This window comes from Ochotona curzoniae, unplaced genomic scaffold, assembly GCF_017591425.1.
Source record: "Ochotona curzoniae isolate NIBS_2020 unplaced genomic scaffold, NIBS_Ocur_1.0 scaffold_4505, whole genome shotgun sequence".
NCBI classification, from domain to species: domain Eukaryota; kingdom Metazoa; phylum Chordata; class Mammalia; order Lagomorpha; family Ochotonidae; genus Ochotona; species Ochotona curzoniae.
In genome coordinates, this window is record NW_024467118.1 from 37,468,356 (window position 1) to 37,488,845 (window position 20,490).

A 20,490-nucleotide genomic window follows, 5' to 3' on the forward strand; every position below is an offset into this window, starting at 1 on the left:
TCTTAAAAAACAAAAACCAAAGGTTTTACTTGGTCATATAAGCGCTATTACAATATAAAAAAATCTCTGTTGACTTAGAACTAATTTTTCAATCATCTATCCATTCACTAAGGAAATTTACTATATACCCTGAATCGCATGAGCACCTTAGACTGACAGGATCCCTGAACGAATAGTCTGACCACGGAGCATGTGTTGCAATCCTGAGTCACCTCTATTGTTGACTCCAGTGAAAGGATGAACACCACATCCAGATTAACATGAAAGACAAGACAATCGGCTCCTCTGACCCAACACAAGACCTCAAGTACCTCTGCAAATGGCGTAAAGAAAAGCAAGTGGCCCACCACTTTAGGCCAAGGGCTACAAAAAGCACCTCAGCCTGCAGATATGCTGAGGTAGACAAGGACAACCAAGAGAGCTTCAAGCTTACACAAAAAGAACAATGAAGAGTCCCTGTGAGCACAGTTGGAGTACAACATTGTAGAGCAATCAAGACGATGCAGGGGTACAGACTGTAAAGGAAAAACTACTGGCCAACAATAAGGATTCACTAGATGAGCATCAGAATCAGACAATTACGCAGCAAGCTTAGGGTCACAGGATGGAAGTCACAGCTCTCTAATTCTGTCATTCTTACTCACCTATCATTTAAGTAATAACCCCAGGACATCCTTTCCCCCAGTTATTATTCCCATTATGAAATTTATTTTACAATAATACATACATATATATCTATGCAAACATATATATGTATGTGTGCACATATATAGTCCCAAACAAAACAGTTTCCATACATAAAGACATGGGGAAAATACCAAATTCCCCTAACTAAAACTATGTATTCTCAGGCATGTCACTCAAATGCTATAAGACCTATTTTTTTTATCTGAAATATGCCAGTAGATTGTTATATCTATGTTATAATTTTTATTTACTTATTTGAATGTGAACTCTTAGATACAAAATTTTCTTGGCTTCTTATCAAGTATATCATGGGTATTATTTCTGTTAAAGATAAGAAAACCAGGGCCCAGCACGATGGTGCAGTGGCTAAGGTCCTTGCCTTGCACGCATCGGGATCCATCTAATCCAGATGGTCACACTTCCCATCCAGCTCCCTGCTTGTGGCCTGGGAAAGCGGTTGAGGACAGGCCAAAGCCTTGGGACCCTGCACCCACGTGGGAGACCCAGAAGAGCTCCTGGCTCCTGGGTTCAGATTGGCTCAGCTCCAGCCATTGTGGCCACTTGGGGAGTGGATCAGTAGACAGAAAATCTTCCTCTCTGTCTCTCCTCCTCTCTGTATATCTGCCTTTCCAATAAAAAAAAATAATAAATAAATAAATAAATAAGAAAATCTGGTTTTGCTTAGGCTGTCACAAAATGATATCTTTCATAGCATCACTTACTTTTTATTGCACCATTTACTAAATATATGCACTTAGTTTTTTTATAGCTCTTCTCAGGCTTCTTAATTTTGAGAATACTGGTGAAGCAAAAACAGCAATGTTCCTTGGAAACTTAATAAAAATAATCCATTGAATTAAGGTGTAACACCTAAGTTAAATTGAATCTTACTAATTGACATACCTGTTTATACTTCTGGAGTGGTTTCTTTTCAAGAATTTTTTTATCCCCATGTTTCTTAAATGTTAAAGGTACTCCATATTTAGCAGCTGGTTTTGTAATTTTCTGGGCAGGTGAAACAGAAGCCAAGCTTTGTCCTGAAGCTGGTCTCTTCGCTACATGAAAAGATACAAAGAACTTTTATTCCAGCAGTTCTCCAATTAAATCCTTAACTAAGAAATTCTTTAACCTAGCACTTTTTCATTCTTATAATCATTGACAGGATTTAGGACTTTTTAATATGATACATTTATTATTTTTTATGGTATTCATATTGGTAAGAAGGATGTATGCCCATGTGGACTGCAGATTAGGGTTAGGAGTGTCAAGGAATAGGGGAAAGTGGAGAAGACAACTGCCTTTAGTCTCATTTTTTCTTAGTATTTAAGACTTTTCATCTAATTTTCCACTTACTCCTCAGTATATATCAACGCCTCAACTATTTTACATTGGAGACACTTTTTGAAAGAAGCAAACTCTTCCAAGATGCTGAAATTTTTTATATATAATAAGACATTTCTAAAACTGACTCCACAGCATGACTGTACACATGTGTGGATACATGGCAGGTATCAAATGAACAAATTGTATGGTATGTGAATTGCACATCAATCTTTGACGTTAAAACAAATTTTTAAGAATAAAATTTCACAATTAATTTCTAAATAAGAATACAAAACTAAAGATCAACTGTCAAACATTAATTCCAACACAATGAGAAACTTTTTTCCTCCTATGCAGCCTGAATGGTATTTACTCTTGCAAACCTTTGAAGAACACCTTAAAATAATCAGTATAGTTAAGAATCCCAGGAAACAGGTATCTCATTATATTGTTGGATTCGAACACAAATTAGTGAAACTTTCTGCATAGGACTCTGTATATAAAAACATAAGGGTTGCAGCTGGTACAGTAGCCAAGTCAACCTGGCAGACTATATCACATATCAAATGCCTGGTTCAACTCCTGGCCCATCTACTTCCGATCCAGCTTTTTGGCAATGTAATCTCTAGGAAGCTAGTGCAAAACCAGAAAGCAGCTCAATACTGGGGTCCCTACCATCCTGGGGGAGATGTAGACTGTGGTACAGGCTCCTGGCTTTGTCCTGGTTCTTGTGGATGTCTGGGGAATTAACCAAGAATAGAAGATCTCTATCTCTGTCTCTATCCTCTCTCTCTCTGCTTTTCATGCAAAATTTAAATTAAAAAGTTGAAAGAACATAGTATTTAACAACCCATTTTAAACAAATAATCAAAACCAAAAATTTACATGCAAGATAAACTTTGCAGCATTCATTATTTAATTTACTTACTGAGTGTGAATGAGATAGACTTAGAAAAATAAGATTTGGGCTGGCACAATGGTGTTGCAAACTAAGACTCCACCTGCAAACACCAGTATCTCCGAAGGATACCAGTTCATGTCCCAGCTGCTCTATTTCCCATTCAGTTCCCTTGTAATGTTCCTGGTAAGCAGTGGAGGATGGCCAAGTGTTTGAGTCCCTAACCCAACTGGGAGACCCAGAAGAAGCTTTTGACTCTCAGCTTCAGACTGGCCCAGGTTTAACCATGGCAGCCATTTGGGGAGTGAACAAGAGAATGGAAGACCTCTGTTTCTCACTTTCTCCCTAACTTGCTTTATTTTTATTGGAAAGTCAGATAAACACAGAGGAGGAGAGACAGAGAAGAAGACCTTCTGTGCAAAACTTCACTCCCCAAGTGGCTACAATGGTCCCAGCTGAGCTGATCCAAAGCCAAGAGCTTCTTTCAAGTCTCCCGCATGGATGCAGGGTCCTGAGGCTTTGAGTAATCCTCAACTGCTTTCCCAGGCCACAAGCAGGGAGCTGGATGGGAAGTGGGGCCGCCATGATTAGATCCAGCACCATACGGGATTCCAGCCCATGCAAGGCAAGGACTTTAGTCACTAGGTGATCATGCCTAGCCCAATTAAAAAAAAAAATGATACACTATGGCAGGGTAAGATTTTCCAATCAGATATTGACCCAGGCATGAGAAAATGGGAGAAAAATTCCCCTTTTAAAGTTCAAATTAGCATTAAAAAATTAAAACACAATACATGTTTTGGCTAACTGTATTAATAAATTCCTATGCTGTGAATACCAAAAAAGGGGTTAGAGGCAAAAAAGCAAAAAAATAAAAGCCTCCAGGAGATAGGCATAAATATGTAGTTCTCATCTACTTCACAAAGAAGGAAAATTATTTATATAATTTTTTCACATATTTCAAGGTCAGTGTCAAGGATGCCTCCAGCATGAAAATTAATATATATGGTTCATGTCCACTAAGCATTTATAAACATTATCATTCCTATTTTTAATCCTTTACTATTTAATATGTCATTCATCCAAAAATAATTACTTTCTATGATATGTGGGAAGAATGTGTTAATGTCGGGAATTCCTGGCTTTTGCGATAAGGAAGCTTTTTGTGAATATCTGACTTCTGAGGAGGCTTGACTGCTAAGAGATCCTGCGGATTCTGCAAGTGTCTTAGTAGCTACTGAAGTCTGTTCAAATTGACTTGATTTCTTAGTGACTGATGGTCCTGCAAAATGACAAAGGAGTCTAAACTAAGAATCTCCAGGAAGGGAAGGAGTGGACATTAGCATGACCCTTTAATAGCACTTGGGCTCTGTTTCGGATTCCAGCTTATTAATTCCTACCCTAGAAGGGTAGCAGATGTTAACCCAACTAACTGGGTTACTGTCTCGCACATGGAAGACTAGGAGTGAGTTCTTGGCTTTATGAACCTATTGTGTGTTCACCAGTGACTGGAAGATGTTCATCATTTTCAATTAAATAAATAAATAAATAAATTTTTAAAAAGACAGGTGGGTGTTTTTTCAAAAAAATAATTGTTTATTTTCATTGGAAAGGTAGATTTACAAGGAAAGAGAGACAGAGAAAAAGATATTCCATCCACTGGTTCACTTGCCAGATGGCTACAATGCCCAGAGCTGAGCCAATGTGAAATCAGAAGCCAGGAACTTGTTCTGGGTCCTCCACAATAGTGTGGGTCCCAAGGATTTGGGCCATCCTCCCCAGCTTTCCCAGGCCACAAATAGGAAACTGGATGGGAAGTGGAGCAGCTGGCACATGAACTGGCACCATGTAGTATGCCAGTGCTTGTAGATAAAATATTAGCCAGCAGAATCATTCTGCCAGCCCCAGGTGTTCTTCTCAGAAACATTCCCATACCACTTTAAGCTTACATGGACTCATTTTTATGACATGTAATTTAGTTAATTTATTCAACCCCAAAATGCTATATAAACATGCTGCACATTTTAAATATCTTCCATTGATGCTAAAAATCCATTCTGAATTCACTCTAAGTAGAAAAAGAAGTCTTCCCTCATACAGATACATGTACACAATATATATATATGTGGCATATATATATATATACCACATAAAATTCACAATCCTGTAAATATTCTAATTTCTAAAAGAAAATTCATCCTGTGAAGTGCTTGGCTTCACATGAAATTACTTATATTAAAAGTGCTTGTGTTTCTCAGCGAAAAATGTTTCACATAGCTCAAAAATGAAAGGGAGGAGAGGGAAATTAAAAGGCAATGAAGAACAAATATCATCACTATATCAGATTTCTATCTATGGACTACTTTAAATCTGTCAAAAACTAAAAATGATTTAAAAATTAAAAAGGGATTTACAACTAAATTACACATTTTAAGAAAAGGTCCTAACAGTGTCCTCAAAACACCAGCTAAGTATCTGATACATGTATTTCAAGCAAGGTTTCAGTTAAGTAGGCCAAAATAGAGAAACAGAATTTATATATTAATCATAAATGCATTCTAGTCATTGTAATGTGTCATAATAATTTCAATGTGAATTTCTTCTGAATTTAATTTACCCTAAGCAACTATCCAAACTTACTCCATCAGCACATGTTTCTGGTATGATTAGACTTGAATATCGCAAATAAATGAAAGATTTCCTGTTAAATCTCACTTACATGGTAAAGCCTGCGCTCCACACTTTGTAAATGTTTTTAGACAAAATTCTTCTGCAATAAGCTGAGATTAAAAGAAAAAAAAGGCTGTTAATTTCCAAAATAAAATTGTAATCATTATGTTTCAAAAACAACACATTTTGTATTTATGCTGTTAAATAAAACTGTACTAATTAAAAACAAATAATTTATTCAACAAATTACCCTCATGCTACCTCCATCCTAATGTTAATGATTTTTATTACTTCTAGAGAGAGGCTTTACTTTTATTTGAACGCACCACCTAGGTTTCCTTATGCCACTTACCTGCTCCCCACATCAGCAACTGAACGTCATTACCTCTCTGGAATAACCTCTGCAGGTGGTGTGCTCTGACACCCCTCACTTACTTCACAACTGCTCTGGAGCCACTTTGTTATATTAAAGAGAGAGAGATCTCTCAAAACAACTTCTCACACAAACAATCCTTCCACCTCGCCAATGAGCTTACAGTTACAACTATAAATACCTATCATTGGTTAAACAGTATGACATAATTTAACAAGTATCTTCTAAAAATTATAATAAACACTCTGGGGCCTGGCGCTGTGGCCTAGCAGCTAAAGTCCTCGCCTTGAACACGCCAGGATCCCATAGGGGCATCAGTTCTAATCCTGGCAGCTCTTCTTCCCATCCAGCTCCCTGCTTGTGGCCTGGGAAAGCAGTTGAGGACAGCCCAAAGCCTTGGGATCCTGAACCCGCGTGGGAGACCCAGAGGAAGTTCCTGGCTCCTCACTTCGGATCGGTGCGGCCATTGTGGTCACGTGGGGAGTGAATCAGTGGACAGAAGATCTTCCTCTCTGTCTCCTACTCTGCATATCTGCCTTTCCAATAAAAATAAATAAATCTTTAAAAAAAATATACTAAACACTCTGATACTTATTCCCAGGAATTTTACCCATATTATGAGAAACAAAGATCATTTACAAGTAACTTTCCCTTTATTCTGTCTCCTGCCTTCTAAAGTGCAGAACTATGGCATAAACATTTAACTCAATTTAAGTTTGTTCCATCTTACTGGCTGAAGATAAAAAAGGCGAGGGGATTTTCTCTTTGTTTCAAAAGATGTGAGGCCTGGTAGAAAAATAAGCACATGCTAACAGAACAGATATCTCGGTAGTTAACAAACTGTGTCTTTGAGATGGCTGTTTTGCATTGATGAACTCCTTCACTCAGTGTTTTCCAAAAGCTGACACCAGCAGTACCAATTAGCTGATTAGCTATATAATCCTAGAATTTGTTAAAATATGTGAATTCTTAAGCTCCACCTGGAGATTACTGAACCACAGACTGTGGTTAGACCCAGTAATGTGTTCTGTATGATCTTGATGAGAACCGCTGCACTGTGGTGAAAGCCAGGTTCACAAACAATTCAGTCACTGTATAAATAATCTTTATCAACACCTGCACTTTCCCTTTCCATTCTAGAAAGAGAAAAGGGGCTGTGTGACCTCTAGTTTTGTCCAAAAATGGAGTACTTTCTTCCACTGTTTGAGAATGAATCTTTTTGTTGTTGTTGTTTTGTTTTTTCAAGGCTGCTCATGGGACTTAAGAGACAGACAATAAAGAATCCAAAATGATTCCACATCCCCTAGACTGCACTATCCAAGATAACAGTCATAACCACATGTAGCTATTTAAATTAAAATTTAAAATAGGCATATTTAAAAATTCAGTTACTTAGCCTGTCAGCCACATTTCCGGTGTTCAGTAGCTATGGCACAGAATACTTTTTTTATCATAATGTGTTGCTCATCACTGGACAAAATCTAAGAGAAGAATTTACCCAAGATTTGTCAAGCCACGTCCAGAAAGCAGTTGCCAAGGTGCTTAAGACTGAGATTGAGGCCCAGTCAATCCTGGCAGACAATAGTGAGAGAAATGAGTTTTCAAGAATAAGCACTGAATAGAGTATCACAGGGATAGAAGGAATAATCACTTGTTATAATCAAGCTCAAAAATTGTTTCAAGGTTATGTCCTTGAAAATGTACCACAAACCTTCTTATCTGAATATTGAACAAGTGATATATAGTAGAAAATAAATCTTACGAACAACAGATACAAGTTTTCATGAAGAATAAATCTAGGTGCTTAAATATCAAAAGGGGATGACTATGTATATGCTAAATATGCAATGTCAAACACTCCACTTGTTCATAATTATAAGCTGCCTTTGCTCATAAATTTTGCATATTTAAGACATGAATAGTTTCCCTTCCATTGCTAGCAAGTTGAATGCCAGCGCTTCTGCCTTTAAACTGAATGTTCTGGGCCCGGCGCCGTGGCGCAAGTGGTTAAAGGTCCTCGCCTTGCACGCCCGGGATCCCATATGGGCGCCGGTTCTATCCTGGCTGCCCCGCTTCCCTTCCAGCTCCCTGCCTGTGGCCCGGGAAAGCAGTCGAGGACGGCCCAAAGCTTTGGGAACCTGCACCCACGTGGGAGACCCGGAAGAGGCTCCTGGCTTTGGATTGGCATAGTATCGGGGCCTGTTGCGCTCACTTGGGGAGTGAATCATTGGACAGAAGATCTTCCTCTCTGTCTCTCCTCTCTGTATATCCGCCTTTCCAATGAAAAAATAATAAAAATAAATCTTTAAACTGAATGTTCTAATTGTTGCTATAAAAAGAAGGAAATTTCAGTGATACTAAATGAAATTATTGCTTCTTCTCTACTAATTGCCAAAAATATATTAGTACACTTGATGACAAACTGCATTTGCAAATGTTACTTGTAACAAAGGAGTCTTAGAGACACCCACATTTCCAAGTTTGCTATATACTTGTACTAATACTTAAGCTCCAAATTTTAATAGTTTAATCCAAATCTTAATTTCCTGAAGTTTTTGTGCACAAATGTGTTATTTTGTACATACAGCATTTTGTACATATAACATTTCTCTTATTCAAAGCATACACAAGTCATAATAAACTGTAATTTTCCTAGATACTCATGCAGTTTAATAGCAATTATATTAGCAAAAGCTAAGCAAGAAACCAAAATAATTTTAAATTTCAAGGGGCCATAATTTTATCAAGGACTATTTCAATTGATTTGATGAGGCATTTTATGAGTCTTGTAAAATTAAAATTTAATTCCACAATATTTTGTATGAGTTTACACAAAAGAAAAACAGAATTAAAAGACGTGGGTGCAAAAAAATTTTTTTTTAACATATTCATAGCTTTTTCCTGCTATGTTTTCCATGAACTTTTTACAACTGCATGGATTTAATAGGGTTAAAACCATCATTCAAAAATCTAATGCATAAAGTTACCTATGCCCATTTAACAATGTTTTCCAATAACTTTCTATCAAGTGAAATACAAATCATGCAATTTAACGTATTTACTAGCATAATACATTGGTATATTGCTACTAATACATAATGAATAGTTTGAGCACTTATGTGAGACAATAACAACTTCTGTGTATCACACTCTATGCTGACAATCTCAATATAGAGTTACATGTATAATCTGGACACTCACAATTAAAAGAAAGTGAAGTACAAAAAAGGGGAATGACTATAAGGAATGATGCATAACTGGAAAGTAAACAAGAAGAAAAACAGTTACATTAGAATGGAAGGGAAAGTGACAAAGATATCCCACTGTAGAGTTTAGATGTGATGTCCTCAGAAACAGAGGACATGTCCTAGTTAAACATCATAAACCTATGGTTTGATTGTAATGATAAAAAATGTATAAAATAAAAACAACCATACCTGAGGTGGAAGAAACTTTTCAATGCGTTTGGCAATAAAACCTTTCTCCAATATGGAGTTGACTGATGGTCTATCCCTAGGATTTCTTTTAAATAACTGAGAGAGCAAACTGCGGAGATCATAGGAATAATGCAATGACACAGGAGGAAAAGATCCAGATATTATCTTCAGTACCAAGTTTTTCATATTGCCAGCTTCAAACTAAAATGCAAAAAATATATCAACATATATGGAACACACATAAATTGAAACTGGGAATTTCAGCAATGAGAAATACAATCCTCTTCCAAATAATCAATATTTAATCTCTACAGCAAGGTTTATTTGGTCATTTATAAATGTATTTCACAGAGACTATTATGCCTCAAAAAACACAATGTTCTAATATGTCATAAGAGTATTTTCTATTTAATCATGATGCTCAAAGATGGCATACAGGTATTAATTAAAGAACTTATAAGCCATAAAAATTAGAGTCAGCAACATTAGGGTCAAGGAACCACAAGAAAGGAAACAAAAACAAAAACAAAAACAACCACCTAAAAGTCTTCACTTACGACTTACTGACCTGTGCCCCTATTCTAATGACGAGAACACGAAATTAACTAGTGAACTGGGCAAAACATAATAAAACTACTGCTTTTTTTTAGATAGTGATTATTATTATTATTTACATACGATTCTCCTAAAAGCTATTGTATCAACAATAGAGAAAATATTCCAAAGAGGAACGCAAGCTTTATCAACAGTATTTTAGTCATGTACTCTATAATGACGCATCTCTCAATGCAAACCACATACACAACAGTGGTCCCGTAACATTTAGCACTGAATGACAGTGAGTTGACTTAGTTTGTGGTATATCAGACAGAACACAGAAGCAATGCATATACATATTTTAACATTAACCAATATATAAATTCTAATGGAAATAAAAGAGATGAGATAGTTTAAAATCTAAAGATGTCAGATGTCAGTTTGAAAGAATATGAAATCATCCTCTCACAACTCTACTAAAACAGTAGTAAACAGTTACATAATGCTACTATATTCTCAATACACACATTAAGAAAACACATTGCTATAAATTAGGCTACAATGATTACTGCGATTATAAAGTAGTTGTTACATGCTAAACTACCCAACATGTTTAAAATTTCATTCCATTTATAAAAATTTTAGAATAAATTCAACTTTGTGGAAATATCTCTTTGCCTAAAAAAAGGAATCCCAACTGCAGAAAATATATGACTCTTTAATCCCTTACTCCAATGATCTTGGATTTGTTTCTCAAGCGATTAGTTCTTCAGAAAGGCAGGTAACTTACTCAATTTTGTGTGTCCACTTACGGGTAAAAATCCAAAATTCAGAAGCAATGGTATCAGAACAATGGTGATAAAAACATTTAGGAGCCAGCATCGTGGTGCAATGGGATAAACAACCACTTACAAAAATTGGCATTCCAAATGGATACAGGTTCAAGTCCCAGCTGCTAGCCTTCCACACTTGCTACATGTCCAGATTGCCTGGGCCCCTGTCACTAACACGGGAAACCTGGAATTCCTGGCTCTTTGGCCTGGCTTGACTCTGTCACTGCAGGAGTACGAGGAGTGAGCCAGTATATGGAATCTCACTCTCTTTCCCTCTAAAACTCTGCTTTTTAAATAAACAGAAATAAATCTTTAAAAGACTTAAGAAAATAATTAGATTGCAGAAAACAGACTGATTCTTTCAAATAACAAAAATAAGAAAAGGAAAACACAAATATGCCTAAGATAGATCAGTAAAAACATGTATTCACTTCTTCATATTTTTATGTATATTCTGAATTTTTATATAATGAAAACATGGTTTAATTAATGGAAGTAAACAGAAAAAAATTTTCAAACATAAAGTGCTTAATGTACTTAAAAAGAGTTCTGTTTTTCATGTCATTTAGCTACTTCAAAAAGGCTTCAAAGGAAAAATTTTTAAATATGACAAATTATTTTATTTAAACTGATAAAATGCCATGATGGGTATGTCGCACAAAGTTCTTTAAGTCACTTAAATTCCACACTTAAAATCCTTTTAAGCTAAACATCAAAGCCATAAATGGGTTTAACAGTAAGATAGCAAAATTTACTTTTCCCAGGAACAATTTTGGGTAAAACTGGGAAATACCGTCAGATAACTACCTGATATTTACTAGGAAAACACAAAAAAAATTTAAAAACTGACCTAGAAGAATTTCCAGCACATATTGACATCAGAAAAATAATTTTTAAATTATAAAAATATGAAAGTAACTTTTTAAAATAATTATAAATGTATCACAACTTGTACTTACTGCATGTTTAAGTGTACACATCTCATAAAGGACACATCCCAGAGCCCAAATATCACTGAAAAAGGCAGAAAAATTCCCTGTCAGGATCTATTTTTAAAAATTTTGATTTAAAGGAAACATAAACAGCACAAAATACCTTAGAATATGTGCTCCAAAAAATGTTTCCTATAACACTCAAAATCTTAATCATAACCAATGTTAAAAACAGCTGCGTAAAATTAGAAAAGTGGTGGTTGCTCAAGCAGCTACTGTAAGGTTTTATTAAAGAAATGATACTTGAAAGAAAATGAAAATTTTTATTTAGCAGAAATCAAATCACTCCATTTATTTGCAAAATTCTATAGTCAAAAGTATTATGTTAGCAATATAATATTTTAATTAATGCAACCATATTAACTTACTGAAACCAAATTTGAAAGAAACCTGCAATAGTCAACAGACAAATGCTTCTTGATTAGGATTTTTCAACCAGAGACAGAAAATTAAGAGTGACAGAAATTCAATAGCAATATTGCTCTTCCCACCCACATATCACATAATGTGTCAGCCACTCTGAATGCTTACTAAATACTATCAGCTGGCTGCCTGGGAATATGGCCTTGAGAACCAGCAATCTCTTTTGGATTATCCATGATTCTATCATTTGCTGGGCTGAGGAACTTAACCGTGCTCTGCAGCCGGATTTCCATCAACGAAAGAAGGAATGATTCATGGCTACATCTCACACTGTAACTATTAAGAGCTAATACACAAAAAATGCTCACACCAGTGCCTGAAATATATTAAATATGTAGTAAAAATACGTATAATTCAACAGAAAATTAACAGTTCCAACAGCAAGAGAAAACCTTTTGACAATTAGGGTAGTTATATATAAAAAATATTTTAGGCAGGTATATATGCCTACATATGCATACTATTGGTTTTAAGACAGCATTTTTATATTAGTATTCTAAAGATTAATAAATATAGTACAAAAGACTTAAAGGAAATGCAGCATATAGTAGATATCATTTTAAATACCTTTTATTATTATAAGGCTTGTTTTCACAGATTTCAGGAGACAAGTAGTATGGAGTCCCTATGCAAGTTCGAGCCAACTCTACAGTACTAGAACAGAAAATTGTTGGAGAAGCTTAAGATCTTAAAAGATATTACATATCCATTATAGATTAAAATTTCACCATTTCAAAACAAAGCATACAATGATATGTTACCTATTAAGAACTCTAGCAATTCCAAAATCTCCAAGTTGCACTGTCCCATCTTTGGTTAAAAATATATTCTGTGGAAGATAAAAAAAAATAAAATAAAAATAATACTGTCATAGTCCAGGCCTCAGTCAACAACACTTTTCATAAACATTATTCTGGTTAAAATAATGCTGGAGAGTGGCGTATGGGCAGGAGACAAGCCAATGAGCATCAAAATGTACCCAAGTTTAGATAACAGATTCTGGTACTGCATAGCATCATGGACTACAGTTCATAATAAAGTATACAGTAAAATTTTCAGCATAAAACTAAGTTAGCTGTGACCAAGGAGCCTGCTATCAATCACAGGTAAAGGAACCCCCAACAGTCTGGCCAGGGCAGCAGCACCCAAATGTGCATCCTGAATAGGGTGTAGGGTTGGCCAGGCTGCAACATTCACCAGCTCATACAAGGCCAAATGGAAGGCCAGACTTTGCGAGAACCTGGCCTAAACCCAATGGCATGTATGAGAACTGGGTCTGGGAGTGGATTAAGTGGAGGACTTGGGAAACTCCCTTGGTGATTCATAGAACCATTGGTGAACATGTGGTCCAGACCTAGGGGTCGGACAAGCTGGGCAAAGTAGCTCCAACAGCTGGCTAATGTGTCAATTGGTAATGGAACAGGGTGTACCAGGCAGGACTGAGCAAACCTTAGCGCACAAGTGAAACTAGAGACCAGGAGGGAGCACAGGTCATGCAGAGCTAGGCTCTTGTACCTACTGGTCTGCATGAGCCAGGAACACTAAGCCACAGTGTCTAAGGCAGAGGTGGGGACAGATGAGGGACTGAGCCAAGCTGAGTCAGAGCAACCACTGGCATGCACGTGATCTATGGCTGGGAACAGGCCCAGTTGGGGAGCAAAGGGGACAACCCTAGTGGGGTTGACGTTCCCGCCAAAGGGCATGTGGGCTGGAATGGGGGCTGCGTTCTGAACAGGAAACGGTTGTAGTCTCCCTTGGCACAGGTATGGACTGGGACTGGACGCACCGAGCCGGGCCAGACTCCAACACCCTCTGGTGTCCTGTGGGACCAGGGGAAATGTGGGATGGACTAGGCAAGGTCTCAACCCCTACTGAGCCATGTGTGAGCCATATGTGGGTATGGAAGAACCATGGCTGGGCTGAAACATCCAACAGCAAGGACCAGTTTGGGTTGAAGGCCAGTCAGGAAAAGCCACTGTTCCTGCTAAGACAGGAGGTGAACTGAGTAGGGCTGGCTCATGGACCCTCTGGTATGCACAAAATCTGGCATTGACAGAGGTTCTGATGGAGGAGCCTGGGCAACTCCTCTGGCAGGACACAGACCCTGCAGGTAAGCACAAGAAACATGATAGGAAACACCCCAGAACAGACCATGGAAAGTTTCCCACTGGCATACATCTGGCATGGATCAGGGACAGACCAGGCTGAATCAGTTCACATCATCCACTGGCAAATCCAAGCACCAGAACAAAGTGTGAGTTGAGCCAGGTTTGGTCGCAACAAAGACTAGTGCACAATACGGAATGCCAAAGTGAGGTTGCCTGTGCCAGAAGTGACTGCAGCACCCAACCAGCACACGTGAGAACCAGGAAGGGAGGGGGCAGGGCCAGCAGGGGAATAAGGGGATTCCCTTGCTGGAAAGCTACTCCCACTGCAGAGCATGAGCTGGGATGGGGGCAGACCAGACTAAGCAGGGCTACAAAACCTGTACACCTCATGTGGACTAGATCAGGGAAAAGCCAGGCTGGGCTGATTGTTCCTACTGGTGCAAACAAAATTAGAGTGGGTGACGGTTGTTTGGGCTTAGCCACAGCATCAGCTGGCAGAAGCTGGCACTGGGGGCTAGCTCTGTCAAGTGAAACCACAGAACTACCTGGAGAGTGCATAATCTGGGAGTGGGAGAGGCTTGGGAGGGAAATAGTGGGCTCATTACTCTTGGGTTACAACTCCCAAGGGAAGGCACGAAAACCAGGACGGGGCAGAGGTGGAATGGGGTGTGGGACAGACTGGACTACTGCTACACATACTGGCAAACCAGGGTAGGGGGCGGGCCTGGTGGGGTTATCGTGAGTCGCTCTGACTAGGCTGCAGCTCCCACTGGTTTATGCAAGGGTTGAGAATATGCTAAGCAGCACCATGCTGGACTGCAACATCCATTGATTCCAGTGGAAGTCAGGGCTGAAAACAGAATCAACCCAGCAATCACAACCAGCAGCTGATCAGGGCCAAAGACTGAGCTGGGCCCTGTACCTGCTAGTACATACAAGAATTTGGTCTGAGAATGCCTCAGACAAAGTTCTTTGGAGATTTCCCCAATCAAAATGCTGGACTCAGAACCCTAACCAAGAAAGGAGAGAAGACAGAACAGGTAAACCAACCATCTCAGCTATATGTTGGCAGTGAAATACAGGGCAAACGGAGACTCTATGATGGACTATGTCAATCAGTGGATTCTTCAAAGACCTCACAGTGCTTGGAGTGGCAAGATTGACAGCAATTTATAACTGGTGAGCTATCAAATCCATTGGAGCAAGAACCTCAGAGCACGCCCTACATGCAGGACCTGAGGAGGGTGGGAAATTGGGTGGGCCTTCTCCCTTAATACCCTCTTTGAACATGAAGGAAACAATATGGAAATAATGGTCTTGCCCACTTTCCTATAGCCCTTGAACCTTCTTACCTCAATTAACTGTGTAAGGACTGTCAAAAATATAATTTAAAAAAAAGGAATTATCAAAAAAAAATTTTTTTTCAGCATAACGAACTAGAAGAGAGAAGCTGGCAGCTCCAAACACACAGATAAGAAAATGGCTAACTGCCTGGCATTTTATGCAACTGCCACGTTATGTAGTAAATATGTGCTGAAAAACTGCACTATATCCCTAAAAAAAAATAGGAGAGGGTATTTAGCGAAGCAGTTAACCATGCTCATGTTTCATACTGGAGGGCTGGGGTTTATTTCCCAGATTTGGCTCCTTACTAAGGTGTCCTAGCAGCACAAACCCTAGAAGGCAAAGGTGATGGATTCAAGTAAATAGGCTCCTGTCACAAGACGAGAGACTTTATTTACACCATTTTTTCCTTTCTCCAGCCCATGGCCCAGCTGTGGCTAACAGGGAGCACCCAGAAAGTGAACCACTGACCAGGAGCTCATTCTGTCTCTTCCTATCCAACAAATACAAAACATAATTAAAACTTTTATGATAATATTACTTGGTAATCCCCAAAACTGAAAATAAAATTAAAAACATAATGTTAGAATAACTGAATATCTACATGCAAAGAAGCATTATTCTCTACCTCAAGCCATACACAAAAATTTAACCCCAAATGGAGTCTAGCTCTAAAAATTAAAAGGAAAACAATATATCTTCCAGAGGAAAACACAGGAATAAAGATTCAAGCCCTTTAATAATTAGGTAATGTTTATAGCTGACACTGAAAGTACAAACAACAACAAGCAACAACAACAACAGATTAGAAGTGGAACAGTCAGGACTCAAACCAGTGCTCGTAAGGGATGCTGGCAACATAGATGGCTGCCTCGCCCATTATGCCACATGCCTGCACCCAGGAAAACAACCCTAAACTCAACAACAAAAACGTAAACAACTCAATTTTTTAAATCAGCAGGCACAGTGGTTAAGACATGGCTGGTGAAGCCTGTATTGCACATCAGAGTACGGAGTTAAAGTCCTGGCTCTGCTTCTGATTCCAGATTCCTGCTAATGCACAAACAGGGAAACAGCAGATGATGGCTCAAGTACTTGGCTCTCTGCCTAACTGTGGAAGCCCCAGATCCAGTCCCTGGTTCCCAGCTTTGGCATGGCCCCAACTCTCACCCTTGAGGGTATTTGCAGAGTGAACCAGGAAGAAAAATTACTGTCTTTGAGATAAATTAAAACAAACGGGCAAAAAGCACACACGGACTTCCATTCATACAATACTTCCAGTACAGGCAATCCACAAAAAAAGTGGCCTAATGGATGCCACAGTCTCGATAGATTAAGAATGAGCTATGACTGCTAACAAGTAGGATATTTCTTCTGCAAATGTTAAAAATACTCTGGGAGCGGGGAGTAGTGACTCAAAAGGTTAATCCTCAGCCTACAGCACTGGCATCCAATATGGATGCCGATTCTAGTCCCGGTTGCTCCACTTCTAAACCAGCTCCCTGCCTGTGGACTGTGAAAGCAGTGGTGGATACCTGAGGTCCTTGGGCCATTGCACCCATGTAGGAGACCCAAATAAGCTTCTGGAGACCCAAAGAAGCTTCCGGTTCCTGATCAGCTCAGCTCTGGCCACCGTGGCCATTTGCGAATGAATCAGTGAGAGATTTCTCTCTTTCCTTCCCTCTGCAAATCTGACTTTCAAATGAAAATAAATAAATCTTTAAAAAAAAATTACACATACCTGTGATTTTATGTCTCGATGAAGAATTTTTCTATCATGTACATGTTTCAGGGCCAGACATATCTGTACAAACCAGTCCAAAATCTAAGGAGAAAAATCAGATCTGTAATTTTACATAACATTAACATTTTACAGCAGCCTTTTCTGACCATTAAAATGATTCAGGTATATTTGGGGTTGAAGGGAACTAGATTAAAAAAAAATGGCTAAGCTACGATTTCCTTTTATTCTGTAAGCACTAACATTAACAAGATCTCCTAGCCAACCAAAACAATGTGTGGTTAAATCTAAACTAACTGTAAAAAAAAAATCTAAACTAAATGTAAAATGCATCTTTTATAAATAAGGCAAAAGACCTTCAAGAGTAAAAACGGAAATTTTATAACAATATGACAGTAGGTGACTCTTTATAAATAGTATTCTATAACACTTTTGAAAATATAAATAAAATCAAAATACAGAAAAAAACTACAGCTTGATATTTGGTAAACATCTCTAATATTTTTATTTTTCCATTTTTATGATATGTAAACACTTGGAAGAAGTGGTGACTTGCAAGTAAAAAGACTTAATATCTAACTCAAAACCAAACATTATCAAAATAATTCCAAATGGATGACTTTTCTATATATATAAATATTAAACCATGAACAGACAACAAAAAATGTGGATTATTTTCCTATAATCTTTGATTGAAGGGGGACTTTCAAAGCATGACAGCAATCATTCACGTCTCATGAAAAAGATTGATAAAGGCAATGACATGTAATTTAAAACATCTGCATGACAAAATAAATTATCAAGTTTAATAATAATTGGAGAAAGAACTCATAACATAATTGATATATTGCTACTTCTTTTATATGAAAATGTTCTTCCAAGTCACTGAGAAAAATACTGGCAGCAGAAATATGAAGTGTAGAGAAGGAAAAAACAAACAAAAAAAGGCAAGAAACAAACACAAAATACACACCTCCCTCCGAATTAAAACAGGGTATCATTTTAACTTTGCTACAACGAAATAATATACGATGCTGGCAAGATATGAGAAGATGAAACTTTTCACATGCTAGTTCTGAGAAGGTAAACTAATCACTTGGCAAAGAATAAGCATAGCACTTCTATTTCAGCACTTCTTTCCTTGTATGAAAAAAGCAGGCAACTAAATTAAGAATAAAAATGGAAACTATGTTAGGAATTTAGGGGATGAAAATCTGAACAAGTGGGCCCAAATTACAGTCCTCGCCTTGTTGGTGCCAGGATCCCATATGGGCGCCGGTTCTAATCCCAGCAGCTCCAATTCCCATCCAGCTCCCTGCTTGTGGCCTGGGAAAGCAGTCTAGGATGGCCCAAAGCCTTGGGACCCTGCTCTCGCCTGGGAGATGTGGAGGAGGACCCAGGTCCCTGGGTTCAGATTGGCACAGCTCCAGCCTCTGCGGCCACTTTGAGAGTGAATCAACAGACAGAGGTTCTTCCTCTCTGTCTCTTTCTCTCTGTATATCTGATTTTTCAATAAAAATAAAATAAATCTCAAAAAGAAAAACTAGAGTTAGCAAGCAAAGCCTCATTTTAGGAAGATATGATCTGTTAGCAGTAAGTTAGATTGATAAGATAAGATACATAATAAATAGCCAGTCATGATGAATAATTAAGTTACATACATGTGCATCTACCATTCATTACTATATAGCGCCAATGAAGGATGGAAAACTGAACAAAGGAGGGAGCTACCCAGAAATGTGACCAAGATTCAGACATGTCACCAAACTGCTGAAATAATCAGCATTTATGATTAAAAATACACAAATAAATATACTTTAACTACTAGAAATCAACCTCCCACATTTCTAACTTACTTGATCCTCTTGAAATAAATTTCCTCTTTGAGCATTTATTCGTTTAAACAGATCCCCTCCTTCACAGTAATCCATCACTATGTACAGAGAACCGTTTTCTACAAAACATAATCATAAAATTCTTTTCAAATAAAGACATATTAGAAGCATAGCTGAATTAAAGGCACTCAGAGTTTTCTAAAAAGCAGCAACCAAACAGAAAAAACAGAGCCATATTTAGAAGAATGGGGTGCAAAGTATATTAGTTATGTGATCTGCATAATGACTGAGGTTAATATGAAACTCCATCAGCAATGATTTTTTTTCTATCAAAAATTTGCCATGCTATCAGATAGTGGTATTCACATTGACCTCCGTGTCTGGAATGAGGACAAAATGTATAGATAGACTTTACCTTAATCAATAGTACATTTCCTTAAATGTCATATATAAAATCATGTTTCTCTATCACCCTGTCAGAGATGGGCTATCTTAATTTCCACATGATCATTAATTTTCATCACTGTTTAACCTGTTTGATTCAATTATTTATCAAGCAAAATAATAACCGCTATGAAAAACTTTTGAGGATTCAACAGTGAGAATGCACAATCTCTACTTTCATGAAGTTTTCTTTGATTTCAATGCCCTTTAACCCTGAAAAACAGCTTCCAAGAAAAGCACTCGCATTTGCTTGCTGAATAAAGCAAGAGTGGGGAATGTCTGGTATGCAAAGCACATGAAGCTCACCAAATCATTTCAGCTGATGTTGCCAAGTCAAGTGCAGATGGGACTAAAAATTCAATAAATCTGCAACAGGTAATCCTTAAGTTGATAATTTTATATGGCCCACTAATGATGTTAAACAAATCCAAATGACCGTTAGCAGAGAAAGTGTCTCCACCCTTGAAAGAAAAGATTGAACTCAACAGCTGCTGTTTCTATATGCATACATTTTTAGTAATGCCAAGATAAAAGTAACTTCCTCATCTTCTGACAGATGTTCAAAATAATGTTAAAATGTGCATTTTAAACTTATTTTTACATTAGATTTTAAATGCTTGTATAAATTATTTTTAGTTATTCAAGAGGATTGTAATTAAGTATTTCTGTTAGTTAATTCCGAAAACCTTTTAAAAAATTTAAACAGAAGTTCAAATGATCATGTACTACAAAGGGACTGTGACAAAATATATATTCATTGGATAAAATTATGCCTTATAACTTTTTAAAATATTTATTTATTATATATAGGGTCTCTCTGTCTCACACACATCACACAGATCTTC

At 37.6% G+C, this 20,490-nt stretch overlaps 1 protein-coding gene across 1 annotated transcript in view; it reads right to left on the reverse strand.

Annotated features, from left to right (window-relative positions):
• Window positions 1–20,490, reverse strand: part of NEK1 (NIMA related kinase 1) — a 117,500-nt gene that overhangs the window by 88,004 nt on the left and 9,006 nt on the right. The window contains exons 5-12 of the mRNA XM_040965873.1: window positions 19,223–19,320; window positions 17,367–17,450; window positions 12,935–13,002; window positions 12,741–12,827; window positions 11,718–11,772; window positions 9,389–9,589; window positions 5,628–5,688; window positions 1,591–1,742 (exon numbers count right to left, since the gene is read on the reverse strand). Coding sequence (XP_040821807.1) covers window positions 1,591–1,742; window positions 5,628–5,688; window positions 9,389–9,589; window positions 11,718–11,772; window positions 12,741–12,827; window positions 12,935–13,002; window positions 17,367–17,450; window positions 19,223–19,320 — 806 coding nt within the window. The remainder of the gene's footprint in view (window positions 1–1,590; window positions 1,743–5,627; window positions 5,689–9,388; window positions 9,590–11,717; window positions 11,773–12,740; window positions 12,828–12,934; window positions 13,003–17,366; window positions 17,451–19,222; window positions 19,321–20,490) is intronic.